The following is a 23,180-nucleotide window of genomic DNA, read 5'->3' as shown; positions in this document are numbered from 1 at the left end:
ATAGGCTCAGACAATTCACTGTTCTGAGTCGTAGATGTGCAGACACTTGCTCTTCCCTTAATGTAAAATTCTGTCCTAAGTGCAAACTTTACCAAATTAAAATCAAGCCACAGAAAATTGTTATACCAGGTATGTAACCTTAATTTTTACAGGCTTTTAAATACCAATCAAGAAATATGTATAACAACAAAGAATTTTCTTTGCAATCTTCCTACTTCAGAGTGCAGTGAATATTGCAATAATTGTATTGATATTTAAGTTATTTAGTACTACACTGCATATTATATATAAGCTTCATTTAAAGAATAATCTCTTGCTTCAGGAAACAGAGCAGAGTGAAATTCTGGAGTTCTGCATTGAACTTAATAGATTTCAGACCAAACTGTATATTTATTTGCCTCCCCGAATTAGCAAGAGAAGGGGAGAAAAAAGAAAGAAAAAATGGTACTCTTCTAGAAAATAGAGTCCCTTGGTATTTTTAATCCTAATTACATAATGCATTCACCCACCTAGTAATCTCATATTGCATCATGTAATTGTGGCAATCAGAGTTTTAGAGAAACTAAAGCTAAAAATCTGAAATAGTACTGCTTCATTTTAGCACATGATATTACGTCCCAGATTATGCAGAAGATTCTCAATTCTTTGCATACACATCACAAGAATTTCTATTACAGTTGTGATGAAGAGTCATTCAGGAAAACCAAGAATACAGTGGTCCTTAATTTTCAAAACAGGAAAAGATTTTTTTGTTGTTGTTGTTAAAAGGGCTGTTGCAATGGTAATTTAATTTTCAGCACAGTACACAAGAATCTACTAAAATGCAAAGTACAGAATTTACGTAAGTTACAAAAAAGGGTACATTTCCCATTTTAAGTACAGTTTTAAGTCTTAACTTTTTAAAAATAGACTGGAACAACTTGGTTCTTTTAGAAGGCACCACATACACCCTCTTAGAAATCTAGTTATAAATAAACTAATTTTTTCTTGTTTAAATCTTCCCCCCCATTCATGTTTCTGATGAATCTTGACATCCTTACTGTAAGAGTAAGGGAATAACTGACATGTCTTTAAAGAGATTCTTACAATTGCTAAGGAAAAAAGCTAACAAGTAGTATATTTAAAAAAAAAACCAACCAAAAAACAACCAAACCAAATAACCCAACCCCACCTCAGAAAAAACACAGTCAAGGACTTAGAAAAGGGATTACAAAGGGTAAATATGAGATGTAAAACACACCAGAGGTATAATGGAAAAGAAGCAAAATGGGACACTGTATATCAGTGTTCTGAAGTGTGACATATCAAGGTGTTAATGTGCTGCAAACCCACAGTTATGTGGAAACAACTTCAGAAATTAAGAACTATCAAGGAATTTTCAATGTGAACAAACATTGTGATGAAGAACTAATAGCATCTGAATTTCAGTCTCTTTCAAATTCAAGACAGGATGAAGTCTTTTTAAATAAAAAACTAAAAAGAATTTCTGCCACCCATGTAACTTGATACTTTAAGTTTGTCTGTTCTGACACATGAAGTCAGAAGCCACTATGCATTTTTCAGCTATGCTTTAAAAGACAGGAGATTTATCCTAAGAGTACTGGGAAAGGAGGACTGGACAGGAAGCAGGGAAACCAAGTGACTATTATGGTCAATCACATCTCATTTCTATTTGGTGAATGGTCCAGTAAGATAACAAAAACTTACTTCTATCTTTTGTCTCCTGCAAATGCCAGATATTAAAGCATGAAATAGCCTCTTTCCACACACCTCCCAAACCAAGCTGAAATTAAAGAGCCTCTAATGAAGGGTCTCCGTGAAAATTTTGAAAATTCAACTGGACTAAAGCAATAAGACCAACTTCCTCTGCAGGATCACTTAACACCTTCGAACCTTCAACTAATGCATGAGGTACTGCCTTCCTTATTAGCTCAAGAAGTATTTCATGCTCATGTATTTATCGCTTACTCTCTGCTTTAAGTCTCCCCAGGGCAAAGGCAACTTCAAATTCTATTCTACACCACTCTTTGCACCATAAACACTGTTTTGTCATGTTTGTCACAAGTACCATAGATTCTCATGCAACAGTTTGAATAGTTAAGTGTCAATCATATTATGCATTGTAATGCTTCCCGAGTTTAGTCTGGGCTCATGGTGTATACTCCTTCATCTCGGAAAGCAAAGTGGCTGTACACTTTAATAAAGAAGTTGTACTTGGCAAAAGACAGTAATCTACTGCAAAGTCACAACTTGCAGTCAAGCATGATGTTTTCCTCAAAACCAGGACTGCTTCCAAGTGTCTCTCACAGGCCATCCTCTACAGCCCAACTTTCCCATTACTATTAGGATTCTTAAAGGAGATGCAATAATTTCCTTCTTTTACACATAAAAGACATTCTTGCAATCTCTTCAGCATAGAAATAAGTATGGCATATATTTGCCATTATGGCATCAGAACATATTAATGATCACATTCTTTTGAATTAGGACACTTCTAGCTCAGTATTGGTCTTGACAAAAGCTAAAACCAACTAAAAAAGTGCAAGACAGTGATGCACCTCACTGTTCTCCCAGACTGCTATCATACTAGCCCAGGAACTTCTTGTTCCTTCTAATCACTTGTTACTAGGAATTCTCAAAAGAGAGCTAATTGGAGAACAACAGATAATAATGATCTATAATAGAGATATAAAGTATTCTGCTAATATGAGAGTTTTACAGATACTGAAATTTATGCTATTAATTGCAACTCTGACAATCATTTTCATTACATTAAAAATAGCCAACCAAGAATGAAGCCATGCAAAATACAGACCAATGTGAAGGTTCATCACACTAACTAGTCCATGCATTAATTTTCAAGCATACAGGATGACTTGGGATTTTGGTGGGCAGAAGAAAGTAGGATGTCTAACAAATATCTCAGATTTTTAAAAGAAAAAAGTATCCACAATTTCTGCGGTATGAACATGTGCCTCAAGACGCAAATACTGCCATGCTACCTTTGTAAATTTAATGAAGGGTGAAGTATGACCCAGCAGATCCTGATACTCCAAAGTTCTGAAATTGGGAATGGGACATATCTAAAATTGAGTGCAACTACAAAACCAATTTTTGATCTAAGCTCACAACTGTAGCTGCCTCACCACTGAAAGTACACCAGTCAGGTTTTGGATGCCTCATAATTACTGTCAGTAAAATGGGAAAAACACTTTGGAAAAATTTACAAATCAACTGCCAAGTTCATAAGCATGATTTGAGATTCCACACTGCTTTAAAATGAATATTTCTCCTTCTTAAAGTTAGCATTAAAACACAGTTTTCTTAATTCTTTGATGAACCTGGAGACAGAAACATTTTAGAAGTTAGAACCAAGTAAACAGAGTACTGTGTAAAACAAGTTCCCAAACTATTCAACTTTGTAATTTCCAGGGGAATTTACTACTAGTTAGGAACATCCAGTTCTGTGTATTTCAAATTTAAGCTGCCTTAAGGCATTTAGAATTGATGTTTTTGAATTTTTTTCTTTGAACTTCACTTGTTCACAGATTTCACTGAAACTTTGTAAAAAAAAAAAAGAGTGCTAATTTTCTAAAAAACCATACATGATCCTTAACTCAGACATACTTTAGCAGCGATTACACACAAGATTTAGCTAAAAGGAAGGCAAATACTGAGAAAGTTGGACCTGATACATGATTTCCTAGAAACCTTACGACATGTAAAATGAAAGAGAACCTGTAAAATATTCTCTACTGTGAACAGGATGATTCATTACACAAATTTACAAAGTACTCAAAATACTTTAAAAAGGTCTATAATTTATTTTTATACAGTCCAGAAATAGGATGGATAATTAATATTTTCATTTGTTATTCCGGAAATCAAACTATGTAACGTAACACTCTGAAACAATGGAGAAACCTAAATATTAGCTTACTTCATTACAGCAATTAATAATCCTACCAGTTATAAATGCTGAAGGACAACTAAGATCAAAAAATAGGTGTGTAGTCATACACAAGTATTTTCAGACTCTCTAAAAAACTACAATTTATTTCTTCACTCTGCAGATTCTCAGATGTTAATGAAATTCTCAGTAATGGTTTCCAGTATAAACATCATATATCTAACTTCAAAAGTTAGAGAATCAGAGACAAACTTTACTGTCCATAATTTAAGAAACTCCAACCATCCACCCTCAACCCAAAATCAAACCAACCAACCCAGAAAAAAATCCCAACACAACACAACCAACAAGGCAATACCAAAAGACACTTTAAATACAATACCACATGCAAAACTTACCTGAACACTTCCCTAACCAGTCATCCAAATTTACTAACCAATGAAAAATTCCTTTAATATTATTGGTAGCAGCTTATTGAACACAGTCAAAGGAATGTCAGAGCACTCTGGATAATAATAAAAATACCCCATAAAGGCTTACATCTGAAATACTACATGTAGTCTCTGCTGTTAACACTACATAATCACAAAAGGGACAGCATAGAAATAAGTTAATATCAGTATTTGTGGTTTATGCTACAACTTAATACTCCATTTCAGTGTCTAACTGCTATTTTTGCTCAAATTCATGTTAAGACATCAATACATATTTTATGTCATAGCACATTCTCCCAGTAACAAAACTGGAATTTAATTATTTACCAAAAAGAAACATGTCATCTCAATTCTGGTTCCCCAAATTACTTAACTCATTCAGAAGGTGCTCTCTCCTCCTGAGTAGGAGCTTTTGGTAATGAAACTTCTGTTTTCTACATCTGCAACGTTCAGGATGGAGGAGAGGGGACCCAACCATTACTGAGGAAACTATATAAAGAATTTTAAAATAAAATTGCACTTACATCATAACTATAGTCTGCATCATTTGTTACTGTCAAGTCTGCAAGGTCTCCAAGGCCCAGTACACTTAACAACACATCATCAGAACCCATAATAAATGACTTGCCTCCTCCAGGTGGAAACGTTATTGGCTCAGCTACAAAGAACAAAACAGTTTCTTTAAGTCTCAATGCAATAATTCAAACTCATGAAAAGCAGCATTATTCATCACTTAACAGCAAAGCAGAGTTTAAAACTGAACTACTATGTACGGCCCCAACTAAAACAAAAGCATGAAGACACGCACACATGTGCAAACACACACACATATTATATACACAATTCTTAAATCATGCTTCGTCATTTGATTTCAACTTCCTTCACAGAGGTGTTCAATAATACTGACAAGTGACTTGACTGACATTACTTTACATTGCAACATCAAATGTACATCCCAGGTTTCAAATTCTCAGCTAAGAATTTATTTTATTCACCGTCTTCTATCCACTTACAAATAAGTCTCTGTGCTTTATACTAGTCAAGTATCTCTGTTTGCATGTTTAAGTATTTTTATCTCTAACACAAGACTCCTGCAAAACATCTCTTCTACTCTGAGTTTTTTTCAGATGACTGAAAAAATAAGAACATCTATTATTCATTCATTTCATCTCTTAGAATCCAAAATTATGCAGAGAAACTAATTTAAAGTACACTCAACTGATACTTATCTTGGCTAGCTATGCCTTCCCCAAATTAAAATGTAATTTTTCTGCTAACTATCATTTAGAAAAAATAAAAGTTATATATAGCCATTCATTATAAATTCACATCTGAACAGCAAATTTTCAAACACTCACCCCTATTCTTTACACTCTTCAACAATTCTGTGAATCTCTATCTACCCACAAATATCAATTTAACAGTAAGGAATAGGAATGAAGGCTTCAGCATAATTTAGAAGCTGCTTTTACTTCTTAGTATTCCTTTCCATGACAAAGTTAAGACACTTTTTAAATAGAATATGTAAAAATAAGCTATGTGTGAGCTAAGTACAAGTATCTGCAAAATTTGTTAAATGATATTTGACATCTTGAAAAATTAAATATGGTTGAATTTTGAATTTTACTGATCTGGCATAGAGTTGTGGTCTCACTTCAACACCATTCCTTGTTTCTAATCCTCTCAGAAAACCCTTGAAACTCAAGAGAAAATAAAGTTTCCAGATGTGAAAAACATCCATATCCTGTTTCTTTGTCTTATAAAAGTAGTTCCAAACAACAAGACTAGCCATCAACATACTGCTGTTTTGAACATGCATCTTCATTATTTCATATTGCTGCTATCTGAATGGTAACCTAGTTCTGTTCCACTCCTCCTGAAAAAATGGAACTAAGACCAGGTGTAATACAGATGTCTGGCATCATTGCTATAGTTATGTAAAAAGGAGCCAGTTCAACTAGATGAAAAAAACCACTGCTGAAGAATAAAACAAGTTCTAATGCTTGAGAACTACTGTCCTATTAAGAAGTAACCTTATTAGTATAGCCAACATAACCGTATGTGAGAATCTGAGAATATAATCCATGTAGGAATAATGACTGCTGCTCCTACAGTTGAATAAAAAGAGCAAATAATATTCCACCTATGCACAATCTCTCTTTAAAACATCCACAATCCATACAGAGGTCCTGACTTAAAGAATGCTGCATTATATTAACAGCCCAGAGTGGCTTACCATGCCCTTGTACGAATAAGCTTTTAATTTCCATTAACATTTTACTAAAACTCTCAATTTGACAGTCTATTACAAACCACTTATATCTCTTGAAGAGCCATATTCCTACAAAACACCTGTTTACTTTCCTGTGACTCCTTTTTGATATTCAGGATAGGCCCACAATGTTTAGGTAAGCCCCATGACTTGTCATACTAATTATGTGTGAAATTTATGTTATCTGAACTTAACAGATCACCTTTTCTATGCTTTGTATTAAAAATTAATCACTAGCACATTAAAAGCTTATACCACAAATTCAAACTGTATTTGAATGTTCTATCTCTTTGCTTAAAGGTTCAAAATTAATGCTATCCAAAATTTAGAAGACTATTTTGATACTAAAGTTGTCAATATGTCCACATACTTTGTATAATTTATTTGCACATTTTATTATTTTAAAATAAGGCATATGAGAAGTTTAAAAACTGGTTGTAAGCTGGTTTTGTAAAAAGAAAAGGCAGAATAGTAACACAATGAAAGATGCATGTTACAGCTACTAAAAATAAAGACCCACATCTCTGCATATCAAAAATAAAACATCAATAGATATATGCAAATGACAGTTAAATTACTTTTTAATGCTTTTTATCTTTAAAAAAACACAAGTATTTTTCTAACATACAGCACAATATATCATATCATATTTTATATATTTAATGAGGTTACAATCAATAAATGTAAAGTAAAAATGTAAGTGATAGTACAAATTTTTCTGTGGGTGGAACTAGGTGAAATGAATACTGAAATATTGAAATATAAAATGGTATTACTAAATGTTTGCTTAGCCAGTCCTAGCCAGCACTTCTCACCTTCAAGCTCTTGACATCATACACAATTAAGTCAAAATCAAGCAGCAATATTTGTACAAACTGAAACTGCTTTAATCTATGATGAGATACGTATGTTCATAGAGGCTGCTGTCTACTATATATGACAGGGACATCTTAATCTTGTTTACCACAAACTTAATATGTATTACACCAAAACCAGCTGTTAATACCCAAGCAATTGGCTATTGATACTTTTTTCTGTCAATCTGTAGATTGACACTTCCACAATCTATAGATCTTAGAAAGGAAAAATCAACCAGTGCATAGAGTAATTCTCTGTACAACACACTGGATGGAGAATCATGCTGCAGTTGATCCTGATTCTGAAAGTCATGCAACATGTTGAAATGGAACCCCTACATTCTAATGGCCAAAACTATCAAGTGCAATCACAGCATAAAATTTTTCTCATGATATTTAACCACCTGAGAGTAGGGAAAAAACCCCAACAAACCCAACAACCCACCACCACCCCCTCTAGAGGTATGTGTTCCCAGCCAGTCAGAATCAGCTCCTCCCTGAACCCTCTTCAAGAAAAAATTACAAAGTAAGCTCAATAACACTTTCTTCTCTAGATGAAAACAAAATTACCAACCACTATCTCAGAACTGTAATATTTTAAAGTGTAGCATAAACCTTTTATACCCCCACAAGAAAATTATGGCTTGGTAATATTCACCAGTATAGGCTAGGGTGTCCCAGAAAGAAAGCCTAAAGTTATCTGCAAAAACTTAGCTTTTAGAACACAGCTGAAAAAATAACTGAGTAAAATCTGCATTTGTACCACATGGAGCGAAATCTGTATTTTATGATAATGAACTATTTGGCCTTGTGACACACCTAGAAGGAATTCAAATACAACACTTTCTTTGCAGCTTTGCACCATATAGTACAAAAGCTCAAAAACCCACATAGTATTCAGGATAGAAACAGCAAAATTTACACTCTAATGTTCAAGTTTAAAAGCTATGCATAAACCACAATTACCAGATAAGACAACAGCAATATTAAATATTCATACTCTTAATAAATAAAACCCAAACTACACTGACAAGTTGAGAACATATGGACACATTAAACAGCATGAAAATATCAACCTGAAAGCACAGTTTATTTGAAAAAGGTGTGAGCAATCTTTATTTGAAGGCAGCGCAGTGTTTGTGCTACAGGAACCAGGCAGTACAAGTTCCTCCCTATCAAATTCAAATTTAGCATCTATTTCTTCAGAAAGATTGTTTGTCCAATATTATTTTAGATGTAAAGCCTCTAACAGAGACAACAGCTCTGTACAGCCTGTCCTTAACAATGAAGGTCTGTGTTCCTTGAGTCAATTTGTATCGACAAATCAAAATAGTCCAAGATAGAAGAAATTGTACAGTGTAGGGTCACATGCCCTTCATACCTTAACAAGGCTAAAAGGCAACATGAAGCCTTTTAACACTAAACCTTAATATAACCTAAATAGACGCCTGCAAGTTTTAGCAAGTAGAACTTTCACCAGTAGGTTTTTTAATTGCACTCCATAGGTAAATTTGAAACCAGGTCATTTTTAAGTTGTAAGTAAAAACAAAAATGAAAAGCAAGGCAGTAAAACAGGAGATGACTTTTGTAAAATAACAGTTTGGAAGAGCAACAAAAAACCCCCTCACAACATTTCTATTTTTCTGCTTGCCTGGTGACAGTTACTTGTGGGGCCAAGGGTGAAGAAGAACAGGAGAATCAAGAGATTACTGGGATCAGTACTAATGCAAATTCCACTTCTGGTATAGCAGATACTATGCCAGGGCTTATAGTTCAAAGACAATCCTAAAGGAGTCAAATCTGAACACATTTGAGTATTTTGAATGAATTATGTTCTGGGGAGAGGACAGAATTTATGTAACAGTATCCTAATGCCAAAGCTAATACAAGGAAATCATTCCCTTAAAACAAAAAACTTAAAAGTTGAAGACAAGATCTCTGACTTTTTGGATAAAAGCTTGCCACTAACTTCCACTGTCTAAAAGAAATCTGAAACTGAAACAAATACTTTGTAAAGAAATAAATAGTGTCTTTACAAACTTGTGTATGTAGACCCAAAAATTTTAAAAAAGAGAACATGAAACTTGAGGAAAAGAGAAAAATTAGTCTTGTAACTTAAATCACCACTTTCAACTTTAAAATCCAAACTGTGTAATCCAATGTTAATACTCACCTTTTTTTCCCCCTCAATAAGTAACAACCTATTTGTGAAAGGTTTTGCTAATGAGGAGAGGGGGGCGTGGTGTCTGCAAACAGGGATTTAATAGTGAATAGTTTCAGAACACACTGCTGTACATAGTTAAAAACACTTATGAAATAATGGTGAGTTATGATAAGCCACAGAAATTCAAGCCATATTCTCAGAAAACTATTTGGGAAGAACTGCAATTCAAATAATGTGGCAATCTGCAATTTTATGAAGCTTTATAGAGGGGACAATAAATTACAGCGTGTGCTTTCTAAAAAAAAAAATCTCCTGAAATATAGTAAGTAGCTGAATTTTTTGTACCTTCCTCTGCTCTTGCACCTTCATGATCAGTCATTCTAGAAGAGGGTGACCTAGATTGATTAATGATTCCTGAAGGGATGTGGGATATCTCATCATCGCCCAGATCAGCTATCATGTCGTGAAGTTTTGTCTTGTTGACTCCTGTAAATTAATGTCAGCAGCAAAGATTCATTTGATTGCTACCGTTTGACTTGACTGAAGTCTAAAAAGCCATTAAACAAGAATAATTACCGATGGGACTTCCTTAAAAATAAACAGTGCTTTGCTTTTGTTTATAAATATGTTGGAAATCAAAAGGAGTTCATACATCAAATCTGAAAACTACATGCAAACAATTTTAATTCACTAAATCAAAGAATAACTCCTTTGTGTTCTGAAGATCTATTCTACAATTTCCTGTAGGAGAGAGGAAAAAAAGTCATCTTACAGCCCTATTGAAGGCAAGCCAAGTATTAAAAGAACATCAATTTTTAAACAAAAAACATATGAATCAAGCATTTTCTAATAATATTACACAATTATACTAAACAATTTAACACTGAAAAACAGAGTGCAAATTAAAAATAAGCTTAAAAATGAGGGCAAAAGTACAGACAACTCATAATGGGGGTGCAACAAACAATTAACTTTCTTTGCTTTTGAATGGTATTTAAATTGCCTAAAGTGTTTCTTAAACACGAGAGCAAGAATGCTTCCACCACCCAATGAAGCTGCAGATGTATATTACCCTTATTATAAAGGCATGCCTCTAGAAATAAAGCATGCTGAATTATATGTGCATTTCATTTTGCAGACACTAGAAAACAATCATAGTATAATTTAAAATATTTTGAAATTACTATTCATTCCTGCTTCCACCTTTACAGCTTTCATGACAAAGTCAAGCTTCAATCATAAAGTGTATCTCGGAGACAAAATCTCTTTAAAGAAAGCAATTCAAGATGAAAGACATAACCAGCTGTTAACCAATAAAACAGCCCTTCCTGGGGACTACAAGCAGAGATACTCTAGACCATTTAGTAAATGAAGCATTAGGGAAAACATTCTTATACTCTGAGGTGAAATATACTGCCTTTATTAAAAAGGAAATTGAAAGTAAAACAAAGCCTTTATTCTCAAAAAAGTAAAAGGTAATGACTGATTACAGATCACTTATCAAAAGCAGAACTGTTTGTTCAAACAGTTAAACACTAAAACACACTCCTTCAAAAAGTATCGTATCATTTCAGATCTTACTGAGTATAGTTGGTGTGTTCAAAAATAAGTATCTATAAACAATTGACTTCTCTGACAATAATCGAGAATTCCCTGCAGAGAGGGATGACAATGAAAAATATTTCTCAAAGTAGAATCACAGCAAGTATACCACACATATACCTAGAAGGATGCTATATAGCAATTCTCATTAATATTTGCAAAATATTTTCGTTTTGCCAAGTAATATAGAACTTATATATATATATATGTATATATGTATATATTTTGTGCTTTTGATATTTTTCCTTCATTTACAGAACACTTAGTATTCCAGTTAAATCTACAAAGGCTACTCAGAGGCTGTTTGAGAATAAAAATCACTTCCAAAAGTTTCCCTTCTGCAACAGATCACTTGAGTGGTTAAGTTTGTGTAGAAGGTATGTCTAGAAACCTGTGATCTCAGCTAATGAAATGAGTGTAAAATAATAAAAATGAGGAATTTTTTTTAACTAACTTTTTTTCTAATGGCCACTAGACTGATAGGGTTTCATTTCAAGAGTACAATACTTAATTACAGTCAGCAGGTAAGCTCTTAAATATGAAAAGTCACTCTTAACAAGGACAGGTCTCTACCATACAGACCACAAGCTTGTCTTTGTCTTTATTCCAGCTGGCCATCAGGCAGGCACCCACCATGACCAGCAGCAGGTTTACTCTTGCATAAAGCAATCCATAAATGACACGATAAATGTCATGACGGGTACCCTAAACTGTCTGCTTTAATAAACCGTTTGCTTTTCAGAAGAAAACCCATTTGTCTTCTCTGTGTCAATATGCATGAACTGCTCAACACAGGGATGGAAAATGCCAAAAATGGCTTATAAATTTACTGAAATCCAAACTGAAAGCATCTTTTGGAGGTGCTTTCATACCAAAGATATGAGTATGAGAAGTTTGTCTCAAAGCATACTCAGAAGTAACTAGAAGTAGTCCCGCTACTCTGCTACCTTTAACCAGTCATTTATTTAGTTTGTCACTGATTAGGGGATGGACAACCTTGCCTTTTGATGTTTTTCGGTATGTTTATGCCTGAAGGACAAGTGCTCAATCTCAGAACAGTTCTCAATCCATCAAACAACATAGAGAAGCTTACAAAAGAGCAGATGCTGTTCTCACAATTTCTGTGTATTGCATGCCAAAAACTGTCAATACTCAAGATTGTGCCACCACTACAGAATGCTCAGAATTCCGCTTTCCAATAAGTGCAAGTGTACCTTCATATAACTGTTGAAGTATTTTAAGTGTTATAAAGAGATTTTCAAAGAAAAGAACGTGCTGTCTCTGCAAAAACAGCTAAGTTCAAGGCATAAACTGGATGACTGTTTTACCCTCAAAAAAAAAAAAAAAGAACCTGGTAAATAAACCCATTAGGAATGAAGGCAAAAGACCTACAATACCATCTCAGTGTATTCTTCTTCAGAGATCAAAAGGAAAAAAGGTAACTGAACATTCAGTGATGAAAAGTTGTAGTGTGAGATGTCATAAGCAGATTTGTATTAGCTTTGAGATGTGTTAGTCCAAGTCTTAATATAACATAGGAATCCTTAAAAGTGATGCTAATGAAGATGGTAAAATTTAGAACTATTTTCATGCCTATCAACTATTACACTGTATTTCCAGAAATCAAGCCTAGCAAAGTGAATGGGATAGATACTGTTTCATACATACACAAGACTTTTAATATAGGAAAAGAGCAGGAAAGTTAAAAAATGTGAAAAGCTTCAAGGAAACTAAGGAAAAACAGTGAAAGTACCTTCACTTCAACAGTGATGTACACATACATTTTTAAGATGTGAAAACTATTTTTCAAATTGCTGAGAACACGTTTCACTGACCTGATAGTACACAAAGAGATATGTAACACTTGCACTATGATGTTCAGCAAATGTGACAGGCTATATCTGAAAAACAGTCATCCCCTGATTTAGCTGCCAAAATTGATCTGATCAAACTTGGAACTCTTCAATAAACAGGTTCTGCATTATTTTACAGCTGATACAATAAATGAAATTAAAGTGTGGGGTAGTGGATTTTTGTAGTTGTTTTGGTGGGTTTTATAAAGATTCTTTCATAAAGAGTAGCATTTTCACCTAACATGGTGTTGTGACAGACACCCTCCTCCTCCCCAGCAAAGAGTATTACAGTATGAAAACATACTTTGCTGACAGAAGATGACCTAAATTAAGGTGTTCCACCCAAAAAAGAAAACATATGAATACAGACTAGAAAAGTATCAAAATAGAATCAGGTCTGCTTCGGTTGACTTATTTATGTCTACATTTGAAACAAAAGCTTCCATACCTGAGGCCAGGGCTATGATTACCCCATTATGCTACAGGCTAAATGCAGATTATGGTAGTTACCAGATGCATATCCAATGAAATAAACCATGAGAATGTCTGCCCTATTACGGTGTCTTCCAAGTATTGCACAAGATGACAGTTAAGGCACATTGGTTTGGCACTTATGATAATATATATATACTACCATACAGGTAAGTTCTGATAGTGCTCAAAATAAATTCTGATAGTACTCTGACAGAACAGTGAAGAGCAAAGTAAGAGATGAGTATTCAGAATGAAGTTTCCAAGTGATCAGACATGAGAAGTAGGAATAAAGAAGGTCTTCACTGTTATTTTAAGTCTCAGAATGTTAAAAAGTTGAGAAAAAAGTCTACGAATTGAAATAAGACTCCTCAACCTTGAATGTGTGTGGAGTTCTCTTATTTAAATAGTTTGGTGATTTAGAGGCCAATTTTTAATTAGAAACTACTATCATGAATGTGACAAGCAAAGAATCTCTCAAATCACCTTATGAGACTACATATGAGCTCAGGGCATCCCAAAGGAGAATTTAAACTTAAAACTCAAAACAAACAATGACTTATGTGACCTCACAGCACTGAGACACAGTTGCATCCTAAGTATTCCCTTATGTGAACACAATATTTAAAATTACTTTAGATGAAGAAAACTATCTGTTATTTTGCAGCCACTGTGCTTCCAAAAGTCTAAAATGTGTACTAAGAAAAATTCAAATAAAATAAGTACATTTGGCGATTAAAAGGAAGTTTCTAACCCTACCAAATACTTTGTATGAATTTGGTGTCAACTGTTGATTTACATGTTAAATGGTGATACCCATGAGCATGCAGATTTCTACTGTAAGCTCTAATCAAAACATACACTAGGTAAAAATCTTTGCTTCATCAAAGATTTTATGTTCATCTGTGTGTGTGCAAGTCATGCAAAACTGCTGAAAAAACAACCAACATGCACTAACAGAAATGTAGTTGTTAGGTGTTACAAAGTAAATTCAAATATTAATAATTACAACATTCTTCATGAAGTGTTATATTTTAATTATCACTCAATTTAGTTAATACATATTCACACAATTTTTCAAATTGAGAAAAATAATTTTTTTACTAGATATCACCACACACTGTTAAAATATACTTTCAAAACAAAGACACTGCAATCATGGGAGCTTCTCTAAAGAGACATGGGATGCCATCCAGAGGGACCTGGACAAGCTGGAGAAGTGGGCACGTTGGAATCTCATGATGTTTAACAAGGCCAAGTGAAAGGTGCTGCCGCTGGGCAGCAGGGCAAGGGAGGGGACTGTGCCCCTCTGCTCCTCTCTGGTGAGACCCCCCTGGGGCGCTGCATCCAGCTCTGGGGCTCCCAGCACAGGGACCTGCTGGAGCGAGTCCAGAGCAGGGCTGCCAAGATGATTAGATGGATGGAGCACCTCTCCTGTGAGGAAAGGCTGAGAGAAATGGGTTTGTTTTACCTGCAAAAGAGAAAGCTTGGGGTGACCTAATTGCATCCTCTCAATACCTGAGGGGAGCCTACAAGAAAGGTGGACAGGGACTTTTTACAAGGGCATGCAGTGACAGGACAAGGAGGAATGGATTAAAACTGAAAGTAGGCTTAGAGGAGATATGAGGAAGAAATTCTTTACTGTGAGGGTGGTGAGACACTGGCACAGGTTCCTCAGAGCCCCATTCACCCTGGCCTTGAACACCTCCAGGGATGGGACATCCACAGCTTCTCTGGGCCATCTGTGCCAGTGCCTCAGCACCTTCACAGGAAAGAATTCCTTCCTAATATCTAATCTAAACTAGATTAGGTTAGAACCAGATGATCTTTAAGGTCTCTTCCAATCCAAGCCATTCTACGATGACATAGATTTAAAATAATACTTTATCCACTAAGAACTTTGTATAGTTTGTAATTTTGAAAAGCATTTTTTCCAGGTAGTTCAACACGGAAGTTTAGTTTAACTTATGTAGTTAAAATAGGTCAGCTGGTCAGAAAACTCTTGAAGAGTAGAGGTGTCAACCAAAATGTGGGAAATACACAGAAAAGCAAAGGACACCACAAAATAAAATTTATATCATAAACAAAGTCACCAAAAAGTTTGTATTTACATTACAGACATTTTTTCTCAATTTTTTCATGATTACTAGGACTGTAAAAATAACTACAAGCCCATAAGTAGCAACTGTAGCTTGATTAAAGCTCATATTTAGAAAAAAAACCAAAAAACCCAGTCCCACCACTACCATAAGAAAACACCAACACCCACCCTTCTCAGAACAGCATCACAGCACTACACTTTAAGAAGCAGATAAAGTTTAAATCTTTCAGAAAACTTAGAGTAGGAATATCCTCAAAATGCAAGTTGTTCATTATTTTTACACTCACATTTTAAAGCATTTAGTTCTCACCTACTTAATCTCGAATTTTTATGTGTTTTAAACATTTCATTTAGGAAATGGCTGTCATAGGTTTTAACATATTCACATTCAGCAGGTAGAAAGTTAAAGTTGGTTGCCCCCATTACAGAAAATGATGCTTAATGAAAAAAACAAAAACAGAACTCGTGAGAAAAAATGTCTTCTATAAATATAGGCAAAAAAGTGTTGCATTACAAGATTCAGAATCTGCACTTACTCTTTACCCCTTTCTTCCCCTTTCGTTCCTTCTTGTACTGTTCCTTCAGTTTACTTATTAGTCCCTGGTCTACATCCCAAACCTCAGCAGTTGGGGACAGGTCATCTTTGTCTACATGCAGCATATTATTAAAAGAAAAAAAATCAGCAATTGGCAATGCAAGCTGTTGGTGATATACTGTCATAGCTGTATAAGAGCATTAATAAAAGTCATTAATAAATCTTTACTTTAAAGGTGCAGTCTCAGTTTTAAGTTTATAAAAGACAAGTCTCATTTCATACAGTTTTCCAAGGCACTGTATATTATCAGTTACATATTTGAAAATTGTATGTTAATTTGTTACTAAGGAGCAAACAAATTAAGCTTCATAAGCAACTGTTTACGTTATATACTTCAAAATACACAAAACATTGGTGTTCAGAAACAATTACTGCATCTTTAGAAAGACAGTGTTAAGAAATTATTCAGCCAGTGTTGAATAAGCAAATAAAAGTATTCATGCTGTATCTCTCATGAAAATGCAAGCTGAGTAAGTCAGTGCCAGTTTATTCATGAAGACCACCATGCATCCTCTCGCATTCATTCAACATGCACAAGAAAGAAACCTTGGCCCTACATATAACCAGAGAAACATGTCTATAAATACAGGTTTTTACATAAAGATGAAGAAAAGTAATCCTACTGCATTCCAGAAATTAAATCATAATTAGCAGAAATACAACATAATTTCAGAAGACATATCTTTTTCTGTTTGACAAATACTGCAGAGTTAATTATTCTTTATGAAAAGTAAAGTCTACACTTTTCTTAACTATCCATCTCAAACATTTCTGGAAACTTAGAAAAAGATAAACCTGTTTCTAAGACAAGCCAAACATAACATTTGCAGATGTACTTTTGCTGGTAGACAACTAGGCAGCAACTGAACTTGGTTTGTGTGCCAGTTTAGCTTTATGCTCACAAATTCTTTAGGCACAAAATAATAAAACTCAGTTCCTCAGTTCCCAATTTCCAATCATACCTATGATTGTACCAATTTTTGAAGTTATGACCATTATAATCATAAAAGTGCACAAGAAGAGTCATACATAGCAGGAACAAGGAAACATGCATTTAGGATGCCAAACAACAGGAGTTATTCCCAGTACATGTTTCATGAAAAAACATGATGACGAAGGAGCAGACAGATACCTGAGGATGCTGCTGCATCTACCACCATTCAAATACAAGAATGACAAAGACAGGTCAATCTTGATCAAGGATGTGAAATAAGAAATGGCTAGGGCAGTGAAAGCATGAAACCAGCAGCATAATGGCAAAGTCTCCTGAGCTGACCAAAAAGAATTGTGGAGAGGAAAAGGGAACAATGACATCCCACACCAAACTGCAGCTGCAACTACCAAACTCCAAACAGAAAGACCTCAATCTTTATGATCACTGGGCCAAAACACTGACAAACAGTGATTAGTCAAGAAACACAAGAGTCACAGGAAAATAAGTCAGAGGATATGTTCAATCAAAAGAGGAAGAAAATTAGGGAAAAAAAACCCAAAACACATGAAAAAACCTAAAAATCCATTAAAGGAAATTCAGTTAAAAGCAAATTAAAATGAATTAAAAAAATTCGAAGCATTATTAATAAAATGAAAATAATCAGTTAGGTTGAAGCATTGGAGAGAAGGATTACAGAATTACACTGAACCAGAAGATGACCGCACACAATAGCAATGCAATGCTGTTGTACAAAAGTCATTTTGGTATGTTTTAAAAGGTTCAGTATTAAGGCACAAGTAGTCCACATATTTCAGCACAGGTGATGGCAAAATTGAAATAATATGTTTAGTCTGTGCTCTACATTGGAAGTTTAAAAAGGGTCTGTAGAGTGCAAAACAAATAGGGCATTAACTATCAAGACAAAGAATTTGAAGGAACTGGGCTCATTCAGTCAACAGAGAAGGAACAGAGAAGGAAAAGCACAAGCCTGCAAACAAAATATTCAAACCGAACTCTGCTGGCTGCTGAAATGTAGGTTGTAAACAGAAAACCAGATAGAACACTAACTCTGACTGACTGGGGAGGTTGTGAAATGAAATCCTGCAGGGTTTGTCTCCAGTATGCCCAGATAAACTAAGCCAGTTCAGAACAGAGCCATGTCACTAGAAGACCTCTATAATTCCCCCCTAAGAGTGAACTTCCCCAAACTGCCGGCAGTGTTTATAAACTGCACGAAACTGACACCTGAACAGCACAGAGAACTCAAGATGTCCACTAACCATTGTAATTTACTGGAGAAAGGCTGTTTTGGGGGGGAGATGGTTAACTGGGTTTTGTTTTGTTTTTTAAAAAATATTTAGATGATGACCTCAGACACTGAATTTCAGTCACACTGCCTCCCAGAATGCTGGGCACAGTCAGTCATTCTCTGACTCATGGTCCATCTGCAAACAGAACTTTTGTGTTTCATGGAGATGAGAAATCTATTGACGAACACATAGACTTTGAAACCATAAGCAGAACAAAAATACTACATAATATGTTAAATCTGTAATATATAGTGTGATATGTATTTATTATTCTATAAATACAATTTGTATTTATTCCTGTTTGCTTAAGCAAACTGAAGTTATAAATGCATTTTTTCTTTAAAATAAATCACCAGAAGACATTTATAAATTTTTAAATCCAAAACTGTATATTCTTTTTTTAGTGTGTCACATACTTTGACTCTTCATTTAATACTGCTTGAACCTGCTCATCTTTCACCATTTTGAAGATAAGCCATTCATAAGTAAAGCATGTTAAATGACAGGATACTTCAAACTGCAATGTTTGAAATTAATTTAATACTCAAAGTATGTTAACTGAGGCACTTACAAAAAAAGAATGTGTTCATAAAAAGCTGTACTATAGGAAGAAAAGAAAAGCAACCCAAACTTCACAACACTCTTTGGCTGGTTTGCAGAAGTCTCCAATAGCAAAAATATAACTATCCAATTTGGTGATTAAATATTTTAGACCTACAGATAATATGTTCATAGGTAAGTATTAAAAGTATTAATAAAGCAAGACTAGGCAATAAGTTTAGAGCCTGAACATTAGAAGTTTGGTTTCTAGATGCCAAATAAAGCATTATAAATAAGAGATGTGAACATTTACATTTTTTCAGAGTGCTCGAATCTTTGCAAGAGTCAGAAGTGATACAAGGACGCTAATGACAGGAAAACTAAAACAAGAAAGAAGAACTATGAAAATAGAGCAGAGCAACTATTACATTATGAAGAAAAATTTGAATTTTAACTGAAATACTGGTTGATGCAATTGTTTAGAAAGTCATGGTAAGTATTCATTTACAAATGAAGTTCCCCCTCAAAATAGCTAAATGTAGAGACCTAGAGATTTCAAGTAACAACAGTTTCAGAGAGTTCAAAATAATGTGACAGGCTAAAATAAATTAGTTTAGGCAATGTATTATTTTATTTTAGAAAGCATTTAACTGGGACAATATTTAAAATGTTATTTCTGGCAGTCAATAAAGAAGCTTTGTCATATTCACACAATGATCTTTAAAAATAACACTTAACCCCAGGATCTGATATGACAGTATCCTTAAACATCCAATTATGGAAAGAACAGCTGAACTAAAACCAGTGACATAATGTGAAAAAAACATTGCTACTACAGTTGGAACTATGTCTTTGACTAATTTAGATGGTAAGTTACCACAAAATATACAACAAACTTATGGCTAATGTCTTCATATGGAAAAACTTTGAACAAATATTTTGAAAGATGAAAAGTAGATTTCTGTTTTATTTCTTCCTTCTCACTTCCTTGTCTCAGACATGATTTTTTTGGTAACCAAGGAATTACTCCATTTAAATTGGTTGTCCCAGAAAAGCTGTCACAAGAGTATAAAACTCCTAAAATGAGTCACTTTTGCTATGGGTTCACTTAAACCATAATAAAAGACATTCCAACTGCTCTACAAAAAGTGTAGTGAGTCAATTTGATTTTTAAAATAGATGTTAATATTGGGTAACCACCTGAGAAGATGATAGAGAACACACTGGAAAGTCATCTTTGGAAACAATGACTTGGATTTTCAATGGACAAGCTAGTCCAATAAAATAATTCTCAGCAGTCTGCTGTGGAAAAAATGGATAAATCTTTTGACTGCATGAATTACAGTATCAAACTATGTTTTCTTTTATATACAAAAGCAGTAAGACTGATGCTAGAACCAGAACTTTCTGTATCACTGTGTATATGAAGGAATGTTACAAAGTAAAAAACTCTGCTTCAGGTTCTGTGAGACATCTTACACCAACAGATCTGCCTGTGTGACGAAATTAAAAGATGATCAAGAAACTGATCAAATAACACCAAGCAACTAAAATTCTACTAAAAATAGACAGTTATTATCAAAACCAAAGATAACCATTTGTTCATCTTCATTTTCCAACTAGAAATATGGCTGAGTTTTAAAGATAAAGGTGACTAACCCTATGATACTGGTTTCCAGGAAGGAATGCTTTCTACTTCTTGATACCTTCAAAATCAACACTGGATTATTTTCCTGGAAGATGTGCCATTATTTTAATTTCTGTATATCTGTATATTCTCTCAGCTCACCGAGGTGTTTATTGAAGTACGACTTCATTGTCTCAATGACAAAATGGTCAAACAATGATTCAGTAGTACTTTTGGGGTTTAAAGACTTACAGTATGTAACTACAAAATTGCTTGTATCACAGTTCAAATATTAAGATGGTCAATGTCCCATTTAAAGGCAAATATGAATTACCTGAGTAACTTCTTTTTCCTACACAAATTGTTTCCTTCTTTCAGTTTCTTCTTTTGAAACATGTAGATTTGCAGGAATTTCTGACATGAAATATTTTGTTTCACATCAAATTACTACTAAAAGTTGGGCTATTACAAAAGTATTTTTTATTTTATTTTACTAATTCAAGCCATATAAGCAACATCTAAGAATCTCAGTCAGAAAAACTACAAATATTAACAGTCCATTTTTAAAGTACCCCAAAGACATTCGTTTAACTTAAGTACAAAAACTTTAATAGTCCTGAGAAGGAATAAATGAGGAAAAAAAAACATATTTGTGTTTGAAAACAAATTTAATACAGGTATGAAAACATTCCGAATCCTAGCCTTTCTTATCTAAGTGAGAAAATATTCTCCTCTTAGCCTTGGAATCAAAAACAAAACCTGAAGCAAATATAATTGTAGAAACTACAACAGCGTATATACATATGGAAGTTTCAGCACACAATAGACCATTTTCTAAGCATCAACATTTGAACATCACAATCATCCACACATCCACACCATTTTAGCAGGTACTGCAATGCTTACGTACTATCGTGAATAAATATTCCCTCATTTCTAAATGTTTTTGTTAGCTTCTTACCCCACTCTGTTCCATCTCCTGAACTTCGAGCTTCTCCAGCTCCCTCACCATCTTCAGCTGTCACTAAAAAGTCAAATTCTTTCAAAGCTTCTTCAGTATCAGGGTCATCTGTAAGGTCAGCAGCTAAACCTTCATTACCAATCTGCAAGCAGATAAACATTTTTCTGCATTTGAACAGATTTTCTAGTAATTTTAGGTAGAAGAGATATAAATTACTCTGAGTAATGGGTTCCAGAGGAAAACATTTTTCAACATGAAATGCAGAAAAAGACACTTGGATCTCAGCTGGCTTATTAAAAAAAAACAAAAGGGGAGAGAGAACAGCACAGCATGGTGATCATTAGGACATAAAAAGAACACTGACAGTAACTTTAGCAACAAAAATAATCCCATACATCCCTGTCTTCATTTTTGTTATTTAACACCTAACAATTAGAAAATTTTGTTGGTTTTCTTGACTATCAATAGCTCTGCAGAGAAGCCTTACAAACAAACTGTGCTTTCTACTGGTTCAGAAGCTTTTTTCTCTTTTTGCTTGCCCGTTCTATTTCAGAGTTAAGCAGAAATTTGGAAAACAGCATTTTAAGAAAAGTGTCCTTTTACTATTTTTACTACACTTTCACCTTAAACAAAATAAATAAACCCTCTGCCAAGGCATCAGTGAAAAATTTTATTTCAATCTTCAGGTGAAGAAAATTTCCACATGGGGTTATTTTTCTATTATTTGCTGAATATTCTTACTTCTGCAGAAAGGGCAACTTTCATAAAGATAACTATGCATGATCCTTTTGCTTACTATAGAGAAACGAGCTTTGTTAAAAAATCAAAAAGTGAATGTAATATCTTCATATGTGCTTAGAGATATACTTACTAGATAATCTTTTTATCAGGCTATCTACTGCCTTAGAACAAAAGACATTCAACTGATTGTTTGATTAACCCGATTACCAGAAGCACAAGTTAATATCAAAGGTATGGTGGAAACTCCTTCCTGACAAGTCAAGTTGGAACAAGCAGACTTGCATCAAGCCAAGCTAATACTGCCAACTACTTGAGAAAATCTAATGCAGCCAGAGGGTCATCATGCTACAGAATACTGTTCTGAGCAAAAAGTAACAAAACCCTCAGTACAATATTCATAAATCAAAGTTTTCACATGAAGAAACACCTAAGACGAGGAGAAATTCGGTAGAGGAGAAAGAACCAAAATTAGACACATAACATAGTCTATCCTACCTAGAAAGCTGTTCATAGAATGGAAAACCAAAGAGAAAAATAAAACTGAAGAAAACTTAATTGAACCTGAAACAAAAGGTGATTTGAGACAAGTCTCTGCTAGACTCTTAGTATGTTTAGTAAAAAAATGGCTAGAAAGAAGATTTAACATGTATTTGATGTGGAAGTAATTTTTTTTTCACATTACATAACTTAATTTCCTCTACCTTCTAATAGTCCCTACCTTCTCCAAAATTCAAAAAGGATGCACATTGCATTGTGCTAAATTTGCCTCATAAAGGGACTCAAAGTATGCATACAAGCTAAGATGGCC

The 23,180-nt window shown here is 34.2% G+C and overlaps 1 protein-coding gene across 5 annotated transcripts in view; it reads right to left on the bottom strand.

Moving 5' to 3' along the window:
• The window catches only part of STRN3 (striatin 3), a 64,052-nt gene that overhangs the window by 11,496 nt on the left and 29,376 nt on the right, over positions 1 to 23,180 (bottom strand). For 2 of the 5 annotated variants that reach the window (XM_071557984.1, XM_071557983.1), the window contains exons 7-10: positions 21,632 to 21,773; positions 16,201 to 16,311; positions 9,983 to 10,123; positions 4,869 to 5,002 (exon numbers count right to left, since the gene is read on the bottom strand). In XM_071557984.1, coding sequence (XP_071414085.1) covers positions 4,869 to 5,002; positions 9,983 to 10,123; positions 16,201 to 16,311; positions 21,632 to 21,773 — 528 coding nt within the window. The remainder of the gene's footprint in view (positions 1 to 4,868; positions 5,003 to 9,982; positions 10,124 to 16,200; positions 16,312 to 21,631; positions 21,774 to 23,180) is intronic. The other 3 variants (XM_071557985.1, XM_071557986.1, XM_071557987.1) reach the window with 3 other exon arrangements.

The sequence above is a fragment of the Pithys albifrons genome, chromosome 6, assembly GCF_047495875.1.
Source record: "Pithys albifrons albifrons isolate INPA30051 chromosome 6, PitAlb_v1, whole genome shotgun sequence".
Classification (NCBI taxonomy): domain Eukaryota; kingdom Metazoa; phylum Chordata; class Aves; order Passeriformes; family Thamnophilidae; genus Pithys; species Pithys albifrons.
The sequence above is the reverse complement of the archived record's forward strand: the minus strand, read 5'-3'. Positions and strand labels throughout refer to the sequence as shown.